Genomic DNA, 22,595 nt, shown 5'->3' on the forward strand with positions numbered 1-22,595 from the left:
GATTTGTTAATATGCTTACTGGGATAAGACTATAAGTCTGACATTTTAACAAAACATCAGATATAAAGGTTACAACTGAATACTTTGTTTTGTATTCATCATTTTAAAAGAATAATAGTTAGTTAAATGAATCAAATGTTTTGTATTTATTGTTTTAAAAGAATAGTAATTAGTTAAGTGGATCAAATATTCCATTTCCACCTTGCTCATAAAGAAAACATTTTTCAACTTTAGAAAAAATTCAGTTCTGGATGACAGACTTGATGCAAAATGGTTGCAGAAAATGAAATTATTTTAGATATTCCAAGTGTTATCTAATAAAAGGAATGGCAGTTAATTGTGATGTGCCCACAAGTGATAACTATACTAAAATAAATATATTTGTGCTATACAACAATAGCACATCTAATTTCTGATAATATCAAAGAGACCACAACATTAACCATTAGACTCAATCAAATAATATTTTTTCTATTATATACCTGAGAATATGTGACAGCAGTTCCAGCATTATAATACGCTGCTGCTGCAGTTGCTGGGCTGTACATAGTTGATGAATCTGTGACACTATAAACTGGGTATCCTGTCCTGTAAAGAAAAAGAAACTCTGACTACAAAAATTAAAATGGGCCCATTGAATACATTAATGTTAAAACTAAAGAATTTATAAGTTTCACTTTACAAAAAAATTAAACAATTCTTAAGTAAATTAAATGTACACAGTTAAACAATTCTAACAATATACTGTCAAACAATAAGATTTTTCTTATACTTGTAATAAAGTATATGATCAAGTTTCACGACATTCAAAAGTAAACTTCATGTAACATAGATAATGTTCTGAGCTACATTTTCAATGTTTCAGATTAGATGTCAGCTAGAGAGAAAAAAATATTTTGTGAGTAGGCTTAGAATATTTTAAATCTTATATCACACAAATATAGTAAATTCAGAGAGTACAAAGAAACAAGGTTTGGTTATAAGCATGAGAACCAGTAAGGTATTGATTTAGTATTTTGGTCTCAGTTAGTAATAAATAATGAATAAATACTGAATCAGTGAATGATTGAAGTATCAGGATCATATTAGCTAACATGTATATTCAGTTACTTGATCAATTAGCAGTGAAATTGTACAATGAAGTTTATTTTTTTAAATTAACCATAGTACATCAGCAATGTATTTTCATTTTTACATGATTGGTGAACAAAGGCCAACAAATTACAACAGTCTACAAGCTTGTAGAAACATTAGGGAAGAAATAAACTAATTTGTTACCTTGACCTTATTTTCAGAGATAATTTAATATAATCCACCCTAAAAAAGAACAAATGTTAGAACACTGATGTTCTGAACACAGATGTGGGATTATTTTGGTGAAAAACTTAAAACTTTCAAGGTCACTTCATGAAGATATTTTGAAAAATTATTGAAGTGAATGAAATAGTGAAAAGGAAAGTTTAGAGGAAATAGATAGAAAAGCAAAAGAAGACCAAAAAGAAAGAGACCAAGAACATGAAGAGATGGAAAAGAAAACCAGAAGAGATTTACAAAAAACTGAAAGATGATCAAGATGTTAATTAAGAAAAATTAAATGTATAATATAGAGAAGAATTAAAAATAACTCTGATTGATGAAACAATAAGAGATGTATAGAGGGATTACAATAAAAAGATAGATGTACAAAAAGATATCTAGAAGTATGAGAAAACTATAGCATCAAGACCAATGTAGTAGAAAAGAACACCAGAGAAAAAATAAAACCCTCAAAAATGGAAAATGCAAAGATTAAGTCAGCCATACCTGTTACAAGTAATGCTGTGATAGGAAATTCATGGACTACTCCAGCTACAACACTACTAAATCATGTTCAAGAATTTATCTGGCCAGTTCAACACTGGCTGATCAAGAAACCATGGACTATGATGGGAAGGTATCATAGGAGTCATACCATGCTCAGTCTGAAATCATTTCCAGAGTGGACAGTGAACAAGTTGTGAATAATGAACATTTATCTTGATGTCCATTTGAATGGACCAGTTTTGAAAACATTAAGAAACCTTCTAGATGAGAGTCATAACAACTACCAAGCATTGTTAGCTGCCTTATTCATCAGGTTTGGGTAACACACCAGAAAGAAGTATCCAAAGCAAAGTTATGAAACAAGGTATGGAGGAAAGAAGAAACCTTAGCCAAACTTGCAAAATAGTTAGGTTTCCAATTATCTTACCTGGGTATTCCTTGTAAAATGATGTTTTTACTTCCTTGTGATGTAACCAATGAAGAAATTAGAATTATGCTGAGCAAAATATCTGTATATCTTTAGACAAGGAAATCCAGTTGGTAAATAAGCTCAAATTTATTAAAAATGCAGGTAAACCATCTGTAAAATATGGATATAATGGATCCTATAGTTCCCAAATATCAACTTCCTCTAACAATTGCTAAAAGAACTGAAAAATTAATCAGCAGTCAGCTAGTTACATAGAATTAAGGAAATAAAGCATAAAAAAATAGCTGTTTCAAGTGCAACTTGAAAGTACATATTGCAAGGACCTATGGATCAAAGTCTGTTTGCCTTACCACTAGCAATATTAAATTGCTTTGATGGCTTAAGAAGTTGATCAATCACTACATCAAGATTTCTTCCTTCCATAGCACTTTTAAGTTACTCACCATCAAAATTTTACTCATTAAAACTGTAATATCCTACATGAATTGTCTTGCATTTAATTAAATATTTATTACAGTTAAAGGCTAACTTATCACATAATCCAAATTATTTTGTATAGTAGGTGGCATCCTCCTCACAGCCAAAAACACCCAAAACTTTAGTGTCATCAGCACAATTAAATAATCTGTTGACCATTCCTTTGTCTGTGACACTAAAGTAAACTGAAAAAAGTAAATTTCCTAACACTAAGCACTAGGTACTCCACTTATGAAATTAATCTACTCTGACCAAACTATATATATATATATATATATGTAAATCTGTTTTCTTCCATCCAGTCCATTTTTTATTCAATGGGTAAATCTATCCTGCACAACAACAAAGATAACTTTTTAAACAAATCTTTTATGTGGCACCTTATTAAGTGCTTCTGAAAATCCAGATACATGAAATTCACACTTATACCCTTATCTATATAAGCATTAACCTCTTCTAAGAATGGTAAAATATTAGTAAAGCAAGGTTTTACTATAGTGAAACTATGCTGAAATCCAACAAATTTTTAAACTGTGTTAAATGATTTTACAATGTTCCTTTTGTCAACCTTTCAAAAGTTATTTTTCCAAAACCCATGAAAGACTTATAGGCCTATATTTACTGTGAAACATTTTACCAGCTCCCTTGAAAAAAGGAGTAACATTAGTCAACTTTCATTCTTTTGACACTCGCCCACTATTCAAAAACACAGAAGAACATAGTAGCAGGTTGCTCTCATGTCCAATCTTTAGCCTCTTTCAAAACTCTTGTGTAAACATCATCTGGCCCCAGAACTTTATTATTCTTTCAACTCAAAACTTTTTTTTAACAAGTACAGGATTAATGTGGTCATCCTATTCAATCTTGTTGCTTCCAGCAACTATTCAGGACAAGGAATACTGCTTAAATCTTCATTAGGAAAAAAAACGTAGAAATTAATGAGCCAGTCATCCCACATCCTATATTATCCTTCAAAGACCCTACTCCCATCCTATTATTTTGCTTACCCTTAACATACTTAAATAAACTTTTATTTTCAACTTCTTACATTTTCAGCCAATCATTTTATCATTTAGTTTTTATTTCCTAATTTCCCCTCTTGATAAATTTTCTTGATCTGTCATGATCCTCTAACTCTCAGATCATTGCAGTCAATTTAAACTACTTATTATCCACTTTCTTTAATTTTATCCTTTGTGAGCCAACCTGATTTCTTACTTGCAGCCACAGTTTTTTTCTATAATGAGCATGCCTATCTTGAATATTTAAAAATTTTGTCTACATTTCATCAATATTTCTAGCATATTCAGTTACCCAATCCACAACAGATAATTGTTGTCTCATCTAATCAAGATTTGCTTTTCTGAAATTCAGAACTAAAACCTCATTTTTAGTTATCTCCATATGTAGCACAACAGCAAATTTAATTGAACGATGATCAGTTGCTCTCAAATATTCCTCAATTTCTACCCTATCAACTATTTCTGTATTTCATGTTAAGAATAAGTCTCTAAAAACCTGTTTTCTCTACAATGACTCAAATTTACCAGTCTATATGCCAGAAATTAAAATATCCCATAATTATAACCCCATTAACAGTTTTATTATTTATATCACTGTAGATTTTCATCAGTTTTATCACTATCCTTTGGTGGTCTGCAACACATTCTAATTAAAAGCCTTCTTCACTTAAAACTACTGAAAAAATGCCCACATAGATTCAACCTAATTCCTTTTAGCTTTCATATCCTCAACTTAAACAAGATGTAACTCACATCTTACATATAAAACCACTCCTTTCCCTCTTTTTATAACTCTATAAAACAATATATAGCCTTATATTTAAAAGAAATTTGTGTCAATAGAATTGTTTACCCATTGTCATACCCATTACATCAAAATTCTCTGATCCAGCCAGTGCTCAAAATTCATCCATTTTATCTCATATACTTCTAGCATTAAAATAATAAGTTCAACCTGTCATTAAAACAACTTTTGTATTTTGTTCCTACACTACTACTTTTGTTAATTATTTTGGCCTTTACCACTGTCTAAAACTAGTTTATATCAGAATTAATAGCCCTTCCAAACAAGCCAACCCCAACTCTATTTCAATGTAAACTATCCATTTTTAAAAGCTTTCCCCACAAATCTATCTAATGATAAGGTTTACAGTATCCTAAAGGATAGCAATCCAAGCCAAAGGCCATTATCCACCATAATCATCTTTAGAAGTATGCTTATGAAAAATTGGCCAGCTAGGCAACTCCTGAGAAGAATCTGCAAGCATAAACTCAACTTGTTGAAGAGTCCAGAGTTTTTGATGAGATGACTTCCAGATGACCAATAAGGATGGAGCTGCCAGTGTATCCACTTTAACACATATAGAGAAACAACAAGACAGCTAATGAAATCAAAAGACCATTCCATCTGTAGACTATACACCTTGGAATACAAATTCACCCTAAAAAACTTGGTGAATGGACAGTTTATTGTAATTTGTCTTTTTACATTAGGCTTGTTCAAAGAGCTTCTAAATAATAAAGGGTAGAGTGTTATAGGCTATATTTTCAATGTTTTATATCAGATGTCAGCGAGATGGTGTGTGATATTGAGATCAAGTTTGTTGAAGTGGGCCTAGAATGTTATCAGTTTGAAATCACAAAAATCTAGCAAATTCATTGATTTAATAATTTGTTCTCAGTTAGATGTGAATAGTGACTGAGTATTAAGTCAACTTAGTCCAGTAAACATTTAGCAAAGTAACTGGATCATTAGATACCTCACATACTCAATTACTTGACTGATTAACAATGAAATCATAACAGTAAGATTACTCAGTGATGTCGAGAAACCCACTTGTTGAGAAATTTATATGCAAAAACGGCTCATTTGGGTTGAGAAAATATTTTACATAGAAGAGCGAACAACGTTTCGACCTTCTTCAGTCATCGTCAGGTTCACAAAGAAAGAGGTAACTGACCGGAAGCTGACCACATGTTTGAAAGGGGTTGTGTAACTGAGTGTCGGAATGTAAAGGGCGATATTAGATGTTTGAATATATAATTTTATTTATTTTATTTTATTAATATAGGTATAAAGGCGTTCCTTTATATTGGTTTATTTTGGGTTTAAGTTGTTGTATAAGTAAGGCTTCTTTAATTTTGCGTTTGTTTATGTTTGTTTCTTTATTTAGTATTTGAGTGTTTTCTATGGTTATGTTGTGTTTATTTGACTTGCAGTGTTCAAAAACGTGTGAAGGTGACTTTTTATGTTCTTTGAATCTGATTTCCATTTTTCTACTTGTTTCTCCAATATAGAAGTCATGGCAGTTATCACATTGTATTTTGTAAATAATGTTGGTGTGGTGTTTGCCAGTGTAGTTTTTACATAGTATAGACCTCAGTTTTGTGCCTGGTTTTTGAATAAATTTGGTATTAACTGGAATGTCATATTTTGTTACTAATTTTTGCCAAATGTTGGTTATTTATTTGCTGATGTCAGGAATATATGGTATACAGCAGTATATGGTTTTGTGATTTTTTGATTTGTGAGATATATTTACTTTGGTTGGTTGATTTTGCTTTCTGTCTAGGTGTGTGCGTATAATGTTTTCTACGGTTTGTGGAGGAAACTTATTGATGTTGATGAAGTATTGTTTTATTTTGTCTAATTCATCATTAATTTTATAGAATTCACCACGATAAAGACAAACTTCATGTTCAACAACCAAAACTATATACAAACAAATGGCCTAAGCATGGGCAACCCAGTATCACCAGTTCTAGCCAATATTTTTATGACACAAGTTGAAACACAAATTAACACAGCATTACATCCACCACTATACTGGTACAGATATGTAGATGACACGGTTGCGGGATTCAAATCTACAGAACACATACTTAATTTTTTCAATCACATTAACTCTATACATCCTAACATTAACTTCACATGTGAACAGGAAGAAAGCAATCAAATATCATTTCTTAACCTCAAAATTACAAGAACTGACACACAATTCAAAACAGAAATCCACCGAAAAATCACCCATACTGGACTATACATTCCTTGAGACTCAGCACATGAAACAAAACAAAAACTCAACATACTAAGAAACCAAATAAACATAGCCATAAAACTATGCTCACCAGATAAAATTTATATTTTTAATTGAATTGAAGTTGGCCTTATTTTCATCATATAATTTAACAGAAGCTGTCAGAAAAAGTAAAATACCATATTATGATAATACTATACTTCAAAGATAATTAAATATTGTGTGCTGCAACAATATTTATTTTCAATTACAGCTTTTACATCTTTCTTTTACCGACAGCACACATACCAAAACAAGATCAACATGAACAACAAATTAACACCTCCAACATCACAACAAACATTATAAAAAGCTTCTTAGAAATACAAATAAATAACTTACAACTTCAAACTTTAAAAGCCCATAGTTGGGAAGAAATAGACATAATACATATTTATCTGTTTCATATGCTACTAACCTTTAAAAAAAAACAATAAATGAGTATCAGTTGTATGAATTGGCTGCTATTATTTCAGAGTTACATACATTGAGGCATTTGTCCCTCCATACATTCCAGGATCATCTCCACCATCTACATACTGTACAAAGGTGGGTTGAGTTGCCTGAAGAGCCACAGTGCCTTGTCCATGTCCATCTGATTGAGAGACTTAAAAATAACCACAGTTGTACATAAATACCAGCCAAATTGATTACACATTTTTTTAATTGTAATTTGATATAAAAATCACAAATACAATTAGTGTTATTAATATCTGGCTTACAAAATGCATACATATATATAAATACAGTAAAGCAGTTTTAGCTTTCTAATTCTCTAATTCAAATATCCAAAGGACTCATTAAGGCTATTAAAAAATGACAAACTATCTTTAACTTTACCTACCACCTTTAGCTATATTTATACACTTCTACTGATTAGAAGGGCATATCCAAGTTTGCAAAAGAATATTAAACTACTTTTAAAGTTGTCATGACTTTAGCATTTGGATTTGAACATTAATTTTAATACAAGGAGCCCACTGTTGTTTAAAATAGAGTATCAATCTAATGTCACACTTCACCTGTAATTTTCAACAATTGTACTTAAAATACCTACGGTAATTCAGATACTTCATCTACTCTGTATTCAAATACTTTTTCACTGTTAACAAAAAACAAAAGTCAACAATTTCCTCCACCAAAAAATGTATTTCCAATAATACTTTATTCTCTCGCACAATAGCTTTATCCTGATGAAAGTTTCTCTCCTTTGATCACCTAAGCACTGGTATGAATCTTACCTCACTTGTTCCAGCCTTTACACCCCCACTCTTTTGCCCAAAGCAAATTAAATCTTGTGACTCTCTCCATCTACATCAATGCACCCCCTGTCCCAAATACACATATAATCTCTCCATTATTACTTCCTATTAATTTCTCAAGACAATCTAATTAATAGACCTGAAACTGGGGAGGAAGGGCAGCACAATGAATGAGGATGTAATTATTATCAGAAATACATTTTTGATAAAGGAATATGTTCTCTTCCAAAACACACTTACCTCTACTAACACTATAGCTGGGATCCTACATTGAATAGATGGAGGGGCCAATGAGAGTAAGATCCACATAGAAAGCATATGTGTGCAAAAATGAGATACAGTAACAGCATACTAGTGAAATCCATACTACCTCTGAAACAGGCAACATGAAATCTAATTCCATGGCAGTAAAGACAAACCAGCCACAGAAGCAAAACCCTAACACTGTTAGAGAAACACATACTCATTCAGGTCCCAACCAGGCAGACAAGGTCCCACACCTAGTCATTGGAATTACGGGGCTGTGTACCCAAATCTAGATCCACAGCATAAGAGCTAGGACATGAGGATTGCTACTGATTTAGTTTTATTTAGTTCTGTGGTATTACTGGAATACAACCTGAAAGTGAGAGAATGATGCATGTCGAACAACCAGAATTACAAAGAGAAAGAAAGTAACAAACCCTTGCCCCAATCTGAAGAAGTGAATAAAAGGAAATAAGCTGAACTTGGAATTATGGGACCTTTCATGCCTCATTGTACCTGAAGAAATAGAGATTGCCTCACTGGGGAGACAGGATTATGAGAAGGATGTGGAATAAATGAAGTACAACCAATGACTCAAGAAGTTATGCTGAGCATGTGGAATTACAAAGAGTCAGAGATAATCAAAATGAATGGCCATGCTCAACTTAACTGGATGGCAAAGACTCGTATCTGAACCAGAATCATGAGAAGGATCCTGCATAGGCTGGTCCTGCTTTCACCATACATCTGGGAATACCTTCCAGGGTTATTGGTAAGAGAACATACAGCTACATCCTCTTCTCCTTAAGTAAAATAATGAGTTCAAGCATCACTGAAGATAAAAATGACCATTGTCCACAACACCAGTTACTGGAAACTGGGAGTGGCAAGGACTCCCATCCTCACTAAGAGAAATGGGAGATATTACTACTGAGAGATTCTGGGGAATAATACTCTGGAGATAGTGCAATTGGTGAGCCATGTTCCCTGTTTTGAAAACCAAACTGACCCTGATTATTCAACCTAAGGGCCAGCAGAGATGGAAAATCACCTTATGCATTACTCACGATAGTCTACGAGAGGCTCCACTAGTGTATAGGACTTTGTGTTATAACTGTTTACCACCCAGAAATTGCACAACATGGTCTTATGGAACACCCCATCTCAACAAAGCTCATTGCTACCAATAAATGTTTGATAAGTCAACTGTACAGATTTAGAAGGATGCATTACAAAAAGGTTCAATAAAAAGGAAAAAAAATAAACAAAAAATATTACTAAAATCATTTTAAAAGGGCTTGACATGGCCAGATGGTTAAGGCACTTGACTCATAATTAGAGGTTTGAGGGCTTGAATCCCCGTCGCACCAAATCCCCTTTAAGCCATGGAGGTGCTATAATGTGACAGTTAATCCTACTATTCATTGGTAAAAGAGTAGCCCAAAGGTTGGCAGTGGGTGGTGGTGACTAACTGCCTTCCCTCTAGTCTTACACTGCTAAATTAGGGATGGCTAGCACAGATAGCCCTCAAGTAGCTTTGCTCGAAATTCAAAACAAACTAGGCCCAGCATGGCCAGGTGGGTTAAGATGTTACACTCGTAATTTGAGGGTCAAGGGTTCGAATCCCTGTTGCACTAAACATGCTCACCCTTTCAGCAGTGAGGGCATTATAATGTGATGGTCAATCCCACTATTCGTTGGTAAAAGAGTAGCCCAAGAGTTGGTGGTGGGTGGTGATGACTAGTTGCCTCTTCTCTAGTCTTACATTGGTAAATTAGGGACGACTAGTGCAGATAGCCCTTGAGTAGCTTTGCATGAAATTCAAAAACAAACAAACAATAAAAAAAACACTTTAAAAAAACTCTGACTTTGAAATTTTATTGTTGCTATTTTGTAAAGTAAAAAAAAAGAGACAACAAACTCCAGACCCAAGGAAACAAGTTTAAAAAAACAAGGAATAATCTAAAGTGTAAGTACAAATAAAGCCATTCAATATGAAGAGAAACCTGCAGCAAGCACATAAACCATCTTCATAACTTTATACCATCAAGAAAAGTGAATTGGAAGTAATAATGGGGAGCTTACATACAAACCTGAGATAAGGGGTATATTAACATAGGTAGAGAGAATCACAAGATTTAACTTGCTTTGGGCAATACAGTGATGTTTAAAGACTGAAGCAAGTGAGGAGAGATTCACATCAATACCTAGATGAGCAGAAGAGATACCTTCATTGGGATAAAGCCTGAGAGAAGATAACTGTATTTTGAAACTACTTTTAAACTTCATATGACACCAGTAATATTTGATTACTACCATTACTTTAGCCCTAAGTGCACAGGTAAGGGTCACAATATGCATGCCCTTACTTCGTATAGTATCATTCAACATTGCATTATAAATTTGTCAGAACTATCAACTTGTTTATGTTTTCCTGGATTGCTGATTTCATAACAGTTTGTGTTAAGAGTAGAGAAAGCATCAGATAAAATAATTCATGAATACTGAAAATACTTTAGATGTGCATTTAGGAGGTTACAAAGGTCATGCAAGTGCAATCTGCAAACTTTATTTTGGACAAAAGTACTTTCATTCTTTAATGGACAGCACTTGCACTATGACTTATCAGTTTAAGTCAGACTGACTGGCAATTCAGAGAAATATCTTTAATAACACATTTGATTTTTTAATGTACAATAAATGTATTATGTTGACTAAAAGCTTGCCACATTTCATGAAGATACAAACTAAAATGAACATTACTTCTTCAATACAGGTCAGTCCATTCAATTAAGTGGCCCATCAGTGTTTATGAAAGAATAGAATTTTCAAATGTCACCTAACATCTTAAACTTTATTTAATTCTTACTGAAACTGCTCACTTTCTTTCATATTTTACTAAATAACACTACTTTACCAGCTACAGCTATAAACTGTGGAGTTCCATTATCTGAACTTGCTTGAACAACAACACCAGATGCCTGTTGCTGTGTCTGAGGCTGTTGGTCCTGAGACTGTTGTTGTTGAGATGGAGGAGCCACTACAGAAGCTCTGGAACCTTGTGATGACTGCTGTTGCTGAACTTGAGCCACAGATGCAACTGTTTGGGCTGATGTTTGATTGGATGCCTGTGTTCCAGAAACATGGGAGAAAACTGTGTCACTGAATAACAAGCATGTGCAATAGTGTAATTTATCTAATAACTAGAAAAATTTGGATTGGAAAAGTTTACTATAAATAACAATATATAAAATAAACACTTAATATGCAAATTAAATAGAAAACCTTACTCAATCTACACTCAAACCTACCTCGCTTATTCCCTTGTGGTTAGCTACCTTGAATGATTAATTTGTTACAAATTGCTTTCAACTGTGAGTTTGGATATGTTATTCGGTTTCTTATTTTTTGACTTATCACAACCAAAGTTAGTGGATCTTCTCTATTAACACCTCCTTAATCCCGTCTTAATTTCAAACCATATAAAAAACAGCATCATCAATTATATTCACTTCAAATTGATGCTGCCAATCAACCAATCAACTATCGTTGTTATAGAAATAAACCACGATGCCAATTTACACGAGATTTGTACACACTGCAATATTAGTCGCAAGATTACAGTTACAATGTGCATAAAATACAACTGTAAACAAAGGAACTCTAAATAAGTGGATTAAGTCAACATAATCTAGCCATCCTTAATTTAGCAGTGTAAGACTAGAGGGAAGGCAACTAGTCATCACTATCCATAGCCAACTCTTGGGCTACTCTTTTACCAACGAATAGTGGGATTGACCAACACATTATAATGCCCTCATGGCTGAAAGGGCAAGCATGTTTGGTGTGATGGGGATTCGAACCTGCGACCCTCAATTTACGAGTCAAGTACCTTAACCACCTGGCCATGCTGGGACCTCATTGATACTAATTTTATCCATGGCACAGAGGGTAATAAAGATAAGATACAACTAAACTTTTACAGCATAGTCCGGTGTGTATTGTAGAATACTTTACTCGACTCCAGTTGACTCAAAATTAGATATACGCAAATTACAATAACGAAAACGAGTATCCCACTACACCACTTTCGGTCCGGCATGGTCAGGTGGTTAAACAACTTGACTCGTAATCTGAGGGTTGCGGGTTCAAATCCCCATCACAAAAATCATGCTGGCCATTTCAGCCATGAGGGTGTTATTATGCTACGATCAATCCCACTATTCGTTGGTAAAAGAGTAGCCTTCCCTCTAGTCTTACACTGTTAAATAAGGGACGGGTAGCACAAATAGCCTTTATGTAACTTTGTGCGAAATTTGAAACAAAACAAACCTCGTGTAGTTTTGCACGAGATTCAAAACAAACCAAACCACCACCCTTACTTACACGTCGTTATGTTTTCAAATTGGCAGAAAAATTGGTTCATCGTTTTAATATTGTTTTACCAATCCAATGACTTTTCTGACCTAAAGCTCATGATCTCAAGACTGGTTTAATCTAACACTATTACCAATTACATTTCAATATCACAGATCTCATGTAGAATAGATAAAGTAATACAGATTTATATTGTTTATAAAACCTGACTGGAAGGAAATATACAAAAACTTTCGTTTGTCATTTAAAAAAAAATATTTTACACCAAAATAATATGAAGCATTTAGATTGCTGCAAAGTCAGAAAAATTAATATTAGAACAAGCTTTAAATTTTAATAGGATTTATGAAGGTCTGACAAGAAAAGTTTTATCTCTATATTACGCTAAATTGCTAATATACAGGTGCATATATATAAAAACATATTCAAATAAAAGCTTGAGTTAAACACTTTCAAAATAAATAACAGCATACATTATTCTAACAATTTAAATGGCTTTAATTTGTATCTTCTAATTAAAACCTCCTTTTTTTGGATTTTAAAACAAATTAATATGAATATAATTCAATATTAAACATCTTAATGACAGGAAAATGAAATAAATTGATATCAAACTTATTTTTATACAATTGAAAGCTGTAAAATGTACACATAAAACAAAACGTAACTAAGTGACTTTCATAATACAATCATAATATACAATATATGAAAAATCTATGGATAATAAAATTATTTCTAATTTTAATTATATCCCAATTTGCTTGAAACTTTTGAACGATACGCATTATTTTTTATATATAAACTATTATAGTAAAATATGTAAATATATGGAATAGAAACAATTACAGAGTTCAGACTGTAGTGCAGAAGAGAGAGTTTTATGAATTTTGGAGTAACAAATACAATATGTTCAATTAATCCAGATACAAGAACGTTTTGCATAAGCCAACACTTTCGTCATTATGGCTTTAACGAGATAAAAAGATCAGTACTATGTTTTATACAGACTCACTATGTTATCCATTTTATGTACTAAGTTGATTTTTGTTTCTTTGTAAACAAAGTTCTTTTTGTCCAAATGAAGTCATAATAGTGAAACGTTGATTTATATAAATCACTAGTTTATCTTGAGCAATATATTTTTATTTGCCCTTCTTTTTCTAAGTATAAAAAAATTATTTGTAATGAAAGAAAATGTTACACAATGAAGTATCTGTACTGCGCTCACCACGAGTATTGAAACCAGGATCCACGCATTACAAATCCTCAGACATACCACCGTACTAATGAGAGGGGGGAAGGGGTGAATATAAAAAGTATTTCCTGTTCCAACTCAAGACAAAAAAAATAGAAAGTTTCAACTTGAATAATTTTTAGCCATTCAGTAGAAACCAATATAATGTTTATGCACACTGCCAGCTAATTTAAAATAAAATGAAGAAACAACTTTACCTGGGATTGGCTTGACTGAACCACTTGACTGGATGACTGGGACTGGTGTTGATTTGCTGGTGCGCTAACTTGTACCCGCTTTACAGTTAGAACTTGCATGTCTGATAGGAAGCTCTGCGTTGTCATGACGACGACGGCAAAACGCTGTTGGTGAACATACAAACTATCATGAGTATGATGAAAAACTATAATACTCCCAATGTTGACCTTAGTGTCAAAAAACTCATCCATGCATGTGTAATATTCAACAATTCACTACACAGTTGCATTCCCTTTGATAACTGGTATCTAACGAGAATTATTCAACTCTAGCAGCAAAAAAATTAAAACCTGGGAAGTGGCAGGTAAACATTACGCTGGATAAGTCTGAATACAATGTGTTGCTATAGAAACGCATTTATCATCTACGTATAGCTAAAAGTACAAATAACAGTAAATAATAACACATCATTTTTCCTGATAATATGCCTCTTTTTAATTTTGTGTAAGTATATTTTACAAATAGCTGAAATCAAAACGAAAAACAATGTGCTAACGTGTTTATTTCTTAAATAATTACTTTCTAAAATTGTATTACGTTTTGTTATTGAATTTCGAGCAAAGTTACACAAGAGCTATCTGCACTAGCCGTCCCTAATTTAGCAATGTAAGACTAGAGAGGAGGCAACTAGTCATCACCACCCACCACCAACTCTTGGGCTACTTTTTTACCAATGAATAGTTGGATTGAACGTCACATTATAATGCCCCCACGGCTGAAAGGGCGAATATGTTTGGTGCAACCGGGATTCGAACCCGCAACCCTCAGACTGCGTGTGGAACGCCTTAACCCACCTGGCCATGCTGGGCCAAATTGTATTACAAAAGCTAGTGAAACATTATAAAACCAATACCCTTAACATTTATGATAAAAATCACATATAAGCAGACCTTTTTGTGTTGTTTTTTAAATTCCTCTTGATTTGTCCATTTCGGACTCAGATTAACAGGTTTGTAAAATAGCATTTCTGATATATCCTTTGTCTCCTACAAATCACACCTGAAGAGAACTTTCGTCAAATACCAAAATCCGTAAACTGTATTCTAAGAAAAGCGACAAAAATTTCTTTGAAATGCTATTTTTACATATGCAATATAAAATGTTGAAAGCTCTTGAAGCATTAATAACCAATACACCGAAAATTTTGATGAAAAGTGCGCAAGTAACTTTTCTTTATTCTTTGGAAAATTTAGCCCATAATTAAAAAAAATCTTTTCTTAGTGTTTTTCTCACTGTTGAAATGAGTATTGTAATTATATGTTAAAACCACTAATTTTCATTAAAACGAATTTAAATTTATTATAGAACCAGGAGCAGTGATAAAGAGGGTCTTTGGGAGGGCTATAGCCATCCCAAAATTTACCTTTGTCACCTCGATCTCGTAGTAAACACATCTTGACGGCAAATCCCTCCCCCAATATCCTGTATGGCCCACCTTAACCTACACACTACCCCTGTTATAGACTGACGCCGGACTCACTCTTCAATTTTTCGACTTTTAGTTTTTCATCCATTGAAAACTTGCAAACGCAAAAACCTAAATAGTATTTCAGAGACTATGTGTTTATTTGTTTGTTTGTAATTTCGCGCAAAGCTATACGAGGGCTATCTGCACTAACCGTTCCTAATTTAGCAGTGTAAGTTTGTTTGTTTGTTTTGGAAATTTCGCACAAAGCTACTCGAGGGCTATCTGTGCTAGCCCGTCCCTAATTTAGCAGTGTAAGACTAGAGGGAAGGCAGCTAGTCATCACCACCCACCGCCAACTCTTGGGCTACTCTTTACCAACGAATAGTGGGATTGACCGTCACATTATACACCCCCACGGCTGGGAGGGCGAGCATGTTTAGCGCGACGCGGGCGCGAACCCGCGACCCTCGGATTACGAGTCGCACGCCTTACGCGTTAGGCCATGCCGGGCCAGCAGTGTAAGACTGCAGGGAAGGCAGCTAGTCATCACCACCTGCCGCTAACTCTTGGGCTACTCTTTTACTAACGAATAATGAGATTGACTGTCACATTATAATACCTCAAGGCGAGCATGTTTTGTGTGAAGGGGATTCGAACCCGCGACTCTCGGATTACGAGTCGAGTGCCTTAACCATCTGGCTATGCCGGGCCAAGACTATGTGATGAAACCCTAAATTTCGCTAAGTGAAATTATAAGGATCATCATGCCCAGTAAAAAAGTTAAACTCGTTCACATATGAGTAACTTAATAAATGATGCACAATCTTGGAAGAAATTAGCTTTTTTTAAGTGAGCGTGTGTTTTCTTATGGTAAAGCCACAACGGACTATCTGTTGTGTCCATTGAGAGGAATCAAACTCCTGATTTTAGCGTTGTAACTCCATAGACTTACCGCTGTACCAGCGGGACACAACTTATTTAAGTCAATTAAGTTAATACTGTAGAATAGCAGTTAAACAAACACCCGATATAATGAAGACAAAATATGACATCACACATACCAAGTAGGGTTCGGAAGTGTACACGTGTAGTTTTGTTATTGTTTATGATTATAATAAAAATATTTGAATAATTTTAAGTCAATGACAAAAGAGAAAATAAATATTTATCTTTTAAATAATTAGCACACCAATTATTTATTTCACCACGCATACATGGTTTACAAAATCAAACATAATTAACGACGTAAAATAAAAGTTCATATAAAACAAAAAAAAATGGTGCACTACCAAATAACAAAATTGTTTGTTTTTTATTTTCACGCAAAGCTACTAGAGCGCTATCTGCGCTAGCCGTCCCTAATTTAGCAGTGTAAGACTAGAGAGAAGGCAACTAATCATCACCACCCACCGCCAACTCTTGGGCTACTCTTTTACCAACGAATAGTGCGATTGACCGTAACATTACAACGTTCCCACGACTGAAAGGGGAGCATGTTTTATGTGACGGGGATTCGAACCCGCGACCCTCAGCGTACTAGTCACCAAATTACAAACTTTGTAATGACTGTATAAAACTTCGATTAGTTTGACCATCTTCAGAAAATGGTGCTCAGTTTGTTGCTTTTTTTTCCTAATAAGCATTTGCTAAGCACTCCCAAGTGTACATACATTATCGACGCGCACTAGACTTAGTTGAACTTTGTTTCGCTCCAGTCACATAAAAATTATTACCGATTAAGGTAGTTATTTCGCATCCAGCACTATCTTATTAATTACCATGTAATAAAGTTCACACTTTTACTTCAACAGAAACGCGATTCAGTGTATTCTGTTCATTAGAAAAGTAATTAGTGAAAAAAAGTTTTATTTATTTATAATATTATTGTTGTTTCTGTTTAACGGCAGTAGTGACATCAGCATACCGGCACTCAAACTTTTGAGCTAGGGACGCACCCTTGACACATATAATTTGTTAGCGATTTTTACTGACAGAAAAGTAAACCAAAAGAAGTAATTAATCGGTGAATGAGCAATACACAAATGTTGGGTGCCAACTAATGCTGAAATACATTAGTAACTCTTGTAGTGTATCGTGTCTTGTCTTGATTGTTTTAGCGCAGAACTACACAATGGGCAACTTACCCTCTGTCCAGCACGGATAATCGAACTCCGAGTTTTAGTGTTAAGTCCGTAAACTTACCGCTGACCCACAGAAGAACGGGTGGTAACTCGCTGACACGCCTCTCCAATTTGATTGTTTGTTTGTTTTTTAATTTCGCACAAAGCTACTCGAGGGCTATCTGTGCTAGCCGTCCCTAATTTAGCAGTGTAAAACTAGAGGGAAAGCAGCTAGTCATCACCACCCACCGCCAACTCTTGGGCTACTCTTGTACCAACGAATAGTGGGATTGACCGTAACATTATAACGCCCCCACGGCTGGGAGGGCGAGCATGTTTGGCGCGACCGGGATGCGAATACGCGACCCTCAGATTACGACTCGCACGCCATACGCGCTAGGCCATGCCAGGCCCAAAATGGAAAGAAAAGTGTAATATGTTCGAATGATAGTTGTTCTAGAGGCTAAGGCGCTCAGCTTGTAATTCGAGGGTCACGGGTTCGAATCCCCGTCACACCAAAGATGCACGCCCTTTCAGCCGTGGGAGCGTTATAATGTTTAGGTCAATCCCACTATTCGTTGGTAAAAGAGTGGTCCAAGAGTTGGCAGTGGGTGGTGATGGCTAGCTGACTTCCCTCAAATCTTGCCCCCGCTAGTACAGCGGTATGTCCACGGATTTAATATGCTAAAATTAGCGGTTCGATACTCCTTGGTGGGCTTACCAGATAGCCCAATGTGGCTTTGCTATAAGAAAACAAACACACACCCTCTAGTCTTACAATGCTAAATTAGGAACGGCGAGGGCAGATGGCCGTCATGTAGCTTTGCGCAAAATTCAAAATAAACCAAACCTAAGTGTCATAGCAACAATTCAGGTCTTTATAACTATAGTCACAATGTAACTTAGCTTACTTTTAAAGTGACTATCATCGTTTGTGGTGGCACTTCACGGAGACAGTAATTTACACCACCCCCACATGAAAAGTTGCATTGTTTTTACTTTGTACGCTTTAAAATAGTAGTTCCTGATACTACTTGCCCAGTCTTTGTTTGATTTGGAAAGTCTGTTCGTGTATTATAGCAGAAACATTTACTTTTGGGAGCTAGAAGAACTAACTCGGTTATTATACAGATAATTCTGAGCCTTAAAATAGTATTGTAAATTAACATGCTCTTGCTCAAAATAAATTACCTTGTACTTCGCTTGCAACATCACTGGAATAGAAATTTAAAACGGATGTGTAGTATCCATGGCCCGGCATGGCCAAGCGTGTTAACGCGTGCGACTCGTAATCTGAGGGTCGCGGGTTCACATCCCGGTCGCACCAAACATGCTCGTCCTTTCAGCCGTGACGGCCAATCCCACTATTGATTGGCAAAAGCGTAGTCCAAGAATTGGTGGTGGGTAGTGATGACTAGCTGCCTTCCCTCTAGTCCTACGCTGCAAAATTATGGACGGCTAGCGCAAATAGTCCTTGTGTAATTTTGCGCAAAATTCAAAAGAAACTAAAGTGTTGTTTGAACTTAATCTTTACTTTTCAAGGTAATTTTTGCCCGAAAGTTCTATTAGGCTTTTGTGCAATTTCTTGCGAACCTTATTTTGAACTACTATTGTGATTCATGATAGACTAGATGGAAGACAACTAGTCAATACCATTCACCATCAACTCTTGAGTAACTCGGCCCGGCATGGCCAAGCGTGTTAAGGCGTGCGACTCATAATCTGAGGGTCGCGGGTTCGCATCCCGGTCGCGCCAAACATGCTCGCCCTTTCAGCCGTGGGGACGTTATAATGTTACGGTCAATCCCGCTATTCGTTAGTAAAAGAGAAGCCCAAGAGTTGGCGGTGGGTGGTGATTACTAGCTGCCTTCCCTCTAGTCTTACACTGTTTAAATTAGGGACGGCTAGCACAGATAGCCCTCGGGTAGCTTTGTGCGAAATGCAAAAAACAAACAAAAAAACCTACTTCTGAAGTTCGCGTAAACACTTTTATGGAGATTCCCCGAGAGTGGATCCTAAATTTGGCATTGATTTACATTAAAGTAATTTAAGTAATTAAGTAGGTTTATTAATTAACTTCGTTAAAGAAATTAATTTTGCCTCATAGTAGCCCTGTAAATGAGAGCCAAAATCACACAGATTCGCTAGTGTAGTACTGACTATATTATACTTGGGCTGGAAAATCAACAAACCTTTTAACTACTTGGGGAAACCACGCCCATCTCTTTGAATTTCCTTGTTTGTCGCCAGGCAACAACTTGGTTTATATTCTGTTGTTTATAACTGATAAAAACCCGATATTTTGAGCAATACACCTGCAGCTTGCGGTTCAATGTGCATCAGAGAGATGTTGTTGTTTTTATAACTAGGATAATATATCAGGTTCCTACTGCAGGGTTCATATCCCCCTCCCATAATTTGTAGAGGTCCTAATGTGTCGTTGTAACCCCTCCATTTTCCCCAAAATACTTGTATAGCTATCCCAAAATGGATTCCGTATCAGACAAAAAAATAATTAACATACCTGGCCCTAGGTACCTGAGCACGTGTTCCAAGTTAATTCCGCTAACTTGTGAATGGAATATTAACATTGTATTAGACGTGGTACACTTCGAAACACATAGACCACATTTCAGAAACGTTTTTAATTGTGTATCAAGTTTAACGTTCAGCGTTATTTATTATTCTAATATTAAATACAAATGCAAAGAAAATAATATCTATCCTGTAGGACGAAAGCACGAACACAAAATGCAATGCCAGATTCAGGTTCAGCGATCATGTAAATATTCGCTCAGATATCTCAAGCTACGGGAACTTTCCTGGAACATTTAAGTCCTTGGTATGAGTTTACGCTAAATAAATATGGACATCTCATGGACTGCACTGAATCCTCCTTTAAAATGTGTGCCTGATAGCTACAGAACTATGGGTAAAGTAATCTGGACACACATTTAATGCTAAAAGCTGAATTAGTTTAGAATTAGCGCGTAATTTCTTACCAATAGGCCTAAAATATGTGATAAAAGAGAGTCACGTTAAAACTTAAATTCCGATGCTTTGTTTGTTTTTAATGCATTCTTTTTAATTTGTCCACTTCATGTTCAACATCAGCAGCAACTCGTGAAAGATAAAAGACAGATTTGAAATGCTTTTAAACACCTCTGATTTCAAGCCACAATGATCATATTAGAACATGGGCATAAGGACTAGTAAAAACAATTCTGAGTGAATCAGTGAAATTCCAGGCATTTGGTCGCTCTCGCACTGTATATTGGTATTGCACACAAAATATTTCTATATTTACATTTAAATGAAATGTTTAAAAACTATGTTGTTGTAAGCTATTTTTTCAGTGTTATAATTTGTTCGTTTCTTAGAAAAAACTTCGGATCGTAAATTATAACATTGAGAAAAGCCTACAAATTTCAATAGATTTAGAGTGGATTTTCTTGGTACATCCAAAGCTAGACTACAATAACGGTTTGTTGCAAGTGTAGAGCAAGTTGAAAGATACTCAACGAAATAGTAGATAGTTATTTCAAGATAGAGAGGTGGATTAGTCAATGTGTTTCCGTGAAGTATTGAACCTGTGTTTGCTATCGCGACTACTGAGATACTTATACAAGTTGCCTTTATGTTAATCCTAGTAATGTTAAGTTTGAACGTCATTTGTAACACAGACCTTCAATAATTTACGAGAGTGTACAACTGTTGATGCTTCTAGGAGCTTTAATTTAAAAAATACACTAATTTATTATTGGTACGTGGACTGAACGTTGAATTATTTTCACCATATAATTTAAAAGAATCTGCCGACAAAAGAACCAATGTTACAAGAATATACAGCTAGACTTACCAACAGGTGAAGTAAAAGAAAAACAGCTAAAAGTTTGAAAAAAAGGTTCTTTTTCTTAATTTTGTCTTCTCAATGCGTTAATTTAATAATATACCAGGCAGCTGATGTTTTTTTGGCATTATGTCAATCATATGAAAGAGCAACTTCAAGAATTGTTGTTGTTGTTTTGAATTAAGCACAAAGCTACACAATGAGCTATCTATGCCCACCACGGGTATCAAAACCCAGTTTTTAGCGTTGGAAGTCCGCAGACATACTGCTGAGCCACTGGGGGCAAGCAACCTCAAAATTAATTTGTTCCTTTGCTTTTGAATTTCGCGCAAAGCTACACGAGAGTTATCTGCGTTAGCCGTCCTTAATTTAGCAATGTAAGATTAGATGGAAAGTAGATAGTCATCACCACCCATTGCCAGCTCTTGGGCTACTCTTTTATCAACGAATAGTGGGATTCACCGTCACATTATAACGCCCCCACGACTGAAATAGTGTGACGGGGATTCGAATGCGTGACCCTCATATTAGGAGTCGAGTGCCTTAACCACCTGGCCATGCCGTGCCGGATAGGGTAAATCAAAATAATTTACCTTTTACTTCGCTTGCTACATCACTGGACTAGAAAGTAAAAACGGATGAGTAGTAATCGTAATAGTCACAAATTAATGTTAAAAATCAATTATTGAGATAAACTGATTTTAGCGAATCTCACTTATAAAGTTATATAAATACCATAATGAAGATTTTTCGGAAGATATAGCCCCTTACAGTTAAAGTAATTTAAAAATAAAATATATTGATAATTAGGTATATTTTACAAGTTTTTGTGCATGTAATGTTTAACCGGTTATGGAGGTAAATTCGTGGTTTGCGTACGAAACACTTTTTTAGGTTGTGATATTATGAACGTGAATCACAAAGCTTATATAACATAAATGGAGTATGTTTAAGGTACTTAAAACCGTTAAGTTACTTGTCTAGACTACTCACACGTGTGGAATTAGGTACCTTCAGTTCTGAACCAATAT

At 34.9% G+C, this 22,595-nt stretch overlaps 1 protein-coding gene across 1 annotated transcript in view; it reads right to left on the reverse strand.

Annotated features, from left to right (window-relative positions):
• The window catches only part of LOC143249586 (DNA-binding protein RFX2-like), a 114,125-nt gene that overhangs the window by 66,682 nt on the left and 24,848 nt on the right, over positions 1-22,595 (reverse strand). Inside the window, exons 3-6 of the mRNA XM_076499701.1 lie at positions 14,147-14,290; positions 11,235-11,445; positions 7,296-7,416; positions 483-588 (exon numbers count right to left, since the gene is read on the reverse strand). Coding sequence (XP_076355816.1) covers positions 483-588; positions 7,296-7,416; positions 11,235-11,445; positions 14,147-14,290 — 582 coding nt within the window. The remainder of the gene's footprint in view (positions 1-482; positions 589-7,295; positions 7,417-11,234; positions 11,446-14,146; positions 14,291-22,595) is intronic.

The sequence above is a fragment of the Tachypleus tridentatus genome, chromosome 4 (genome assembly GCF_004210375.1).
Source record: "Tachypleus tridentatus isolate NWPU-2018 chromosome 4, ASM421037v1, whole genome shotgun sequence".
NCBI classification, from domain to species: domain Eukaryota; kingdom Metazoa; phylum Arthropoda; class Merostomata; order Xiphosura; family Limulidae; genus Tachypleus; species Tachypleus tridentatus.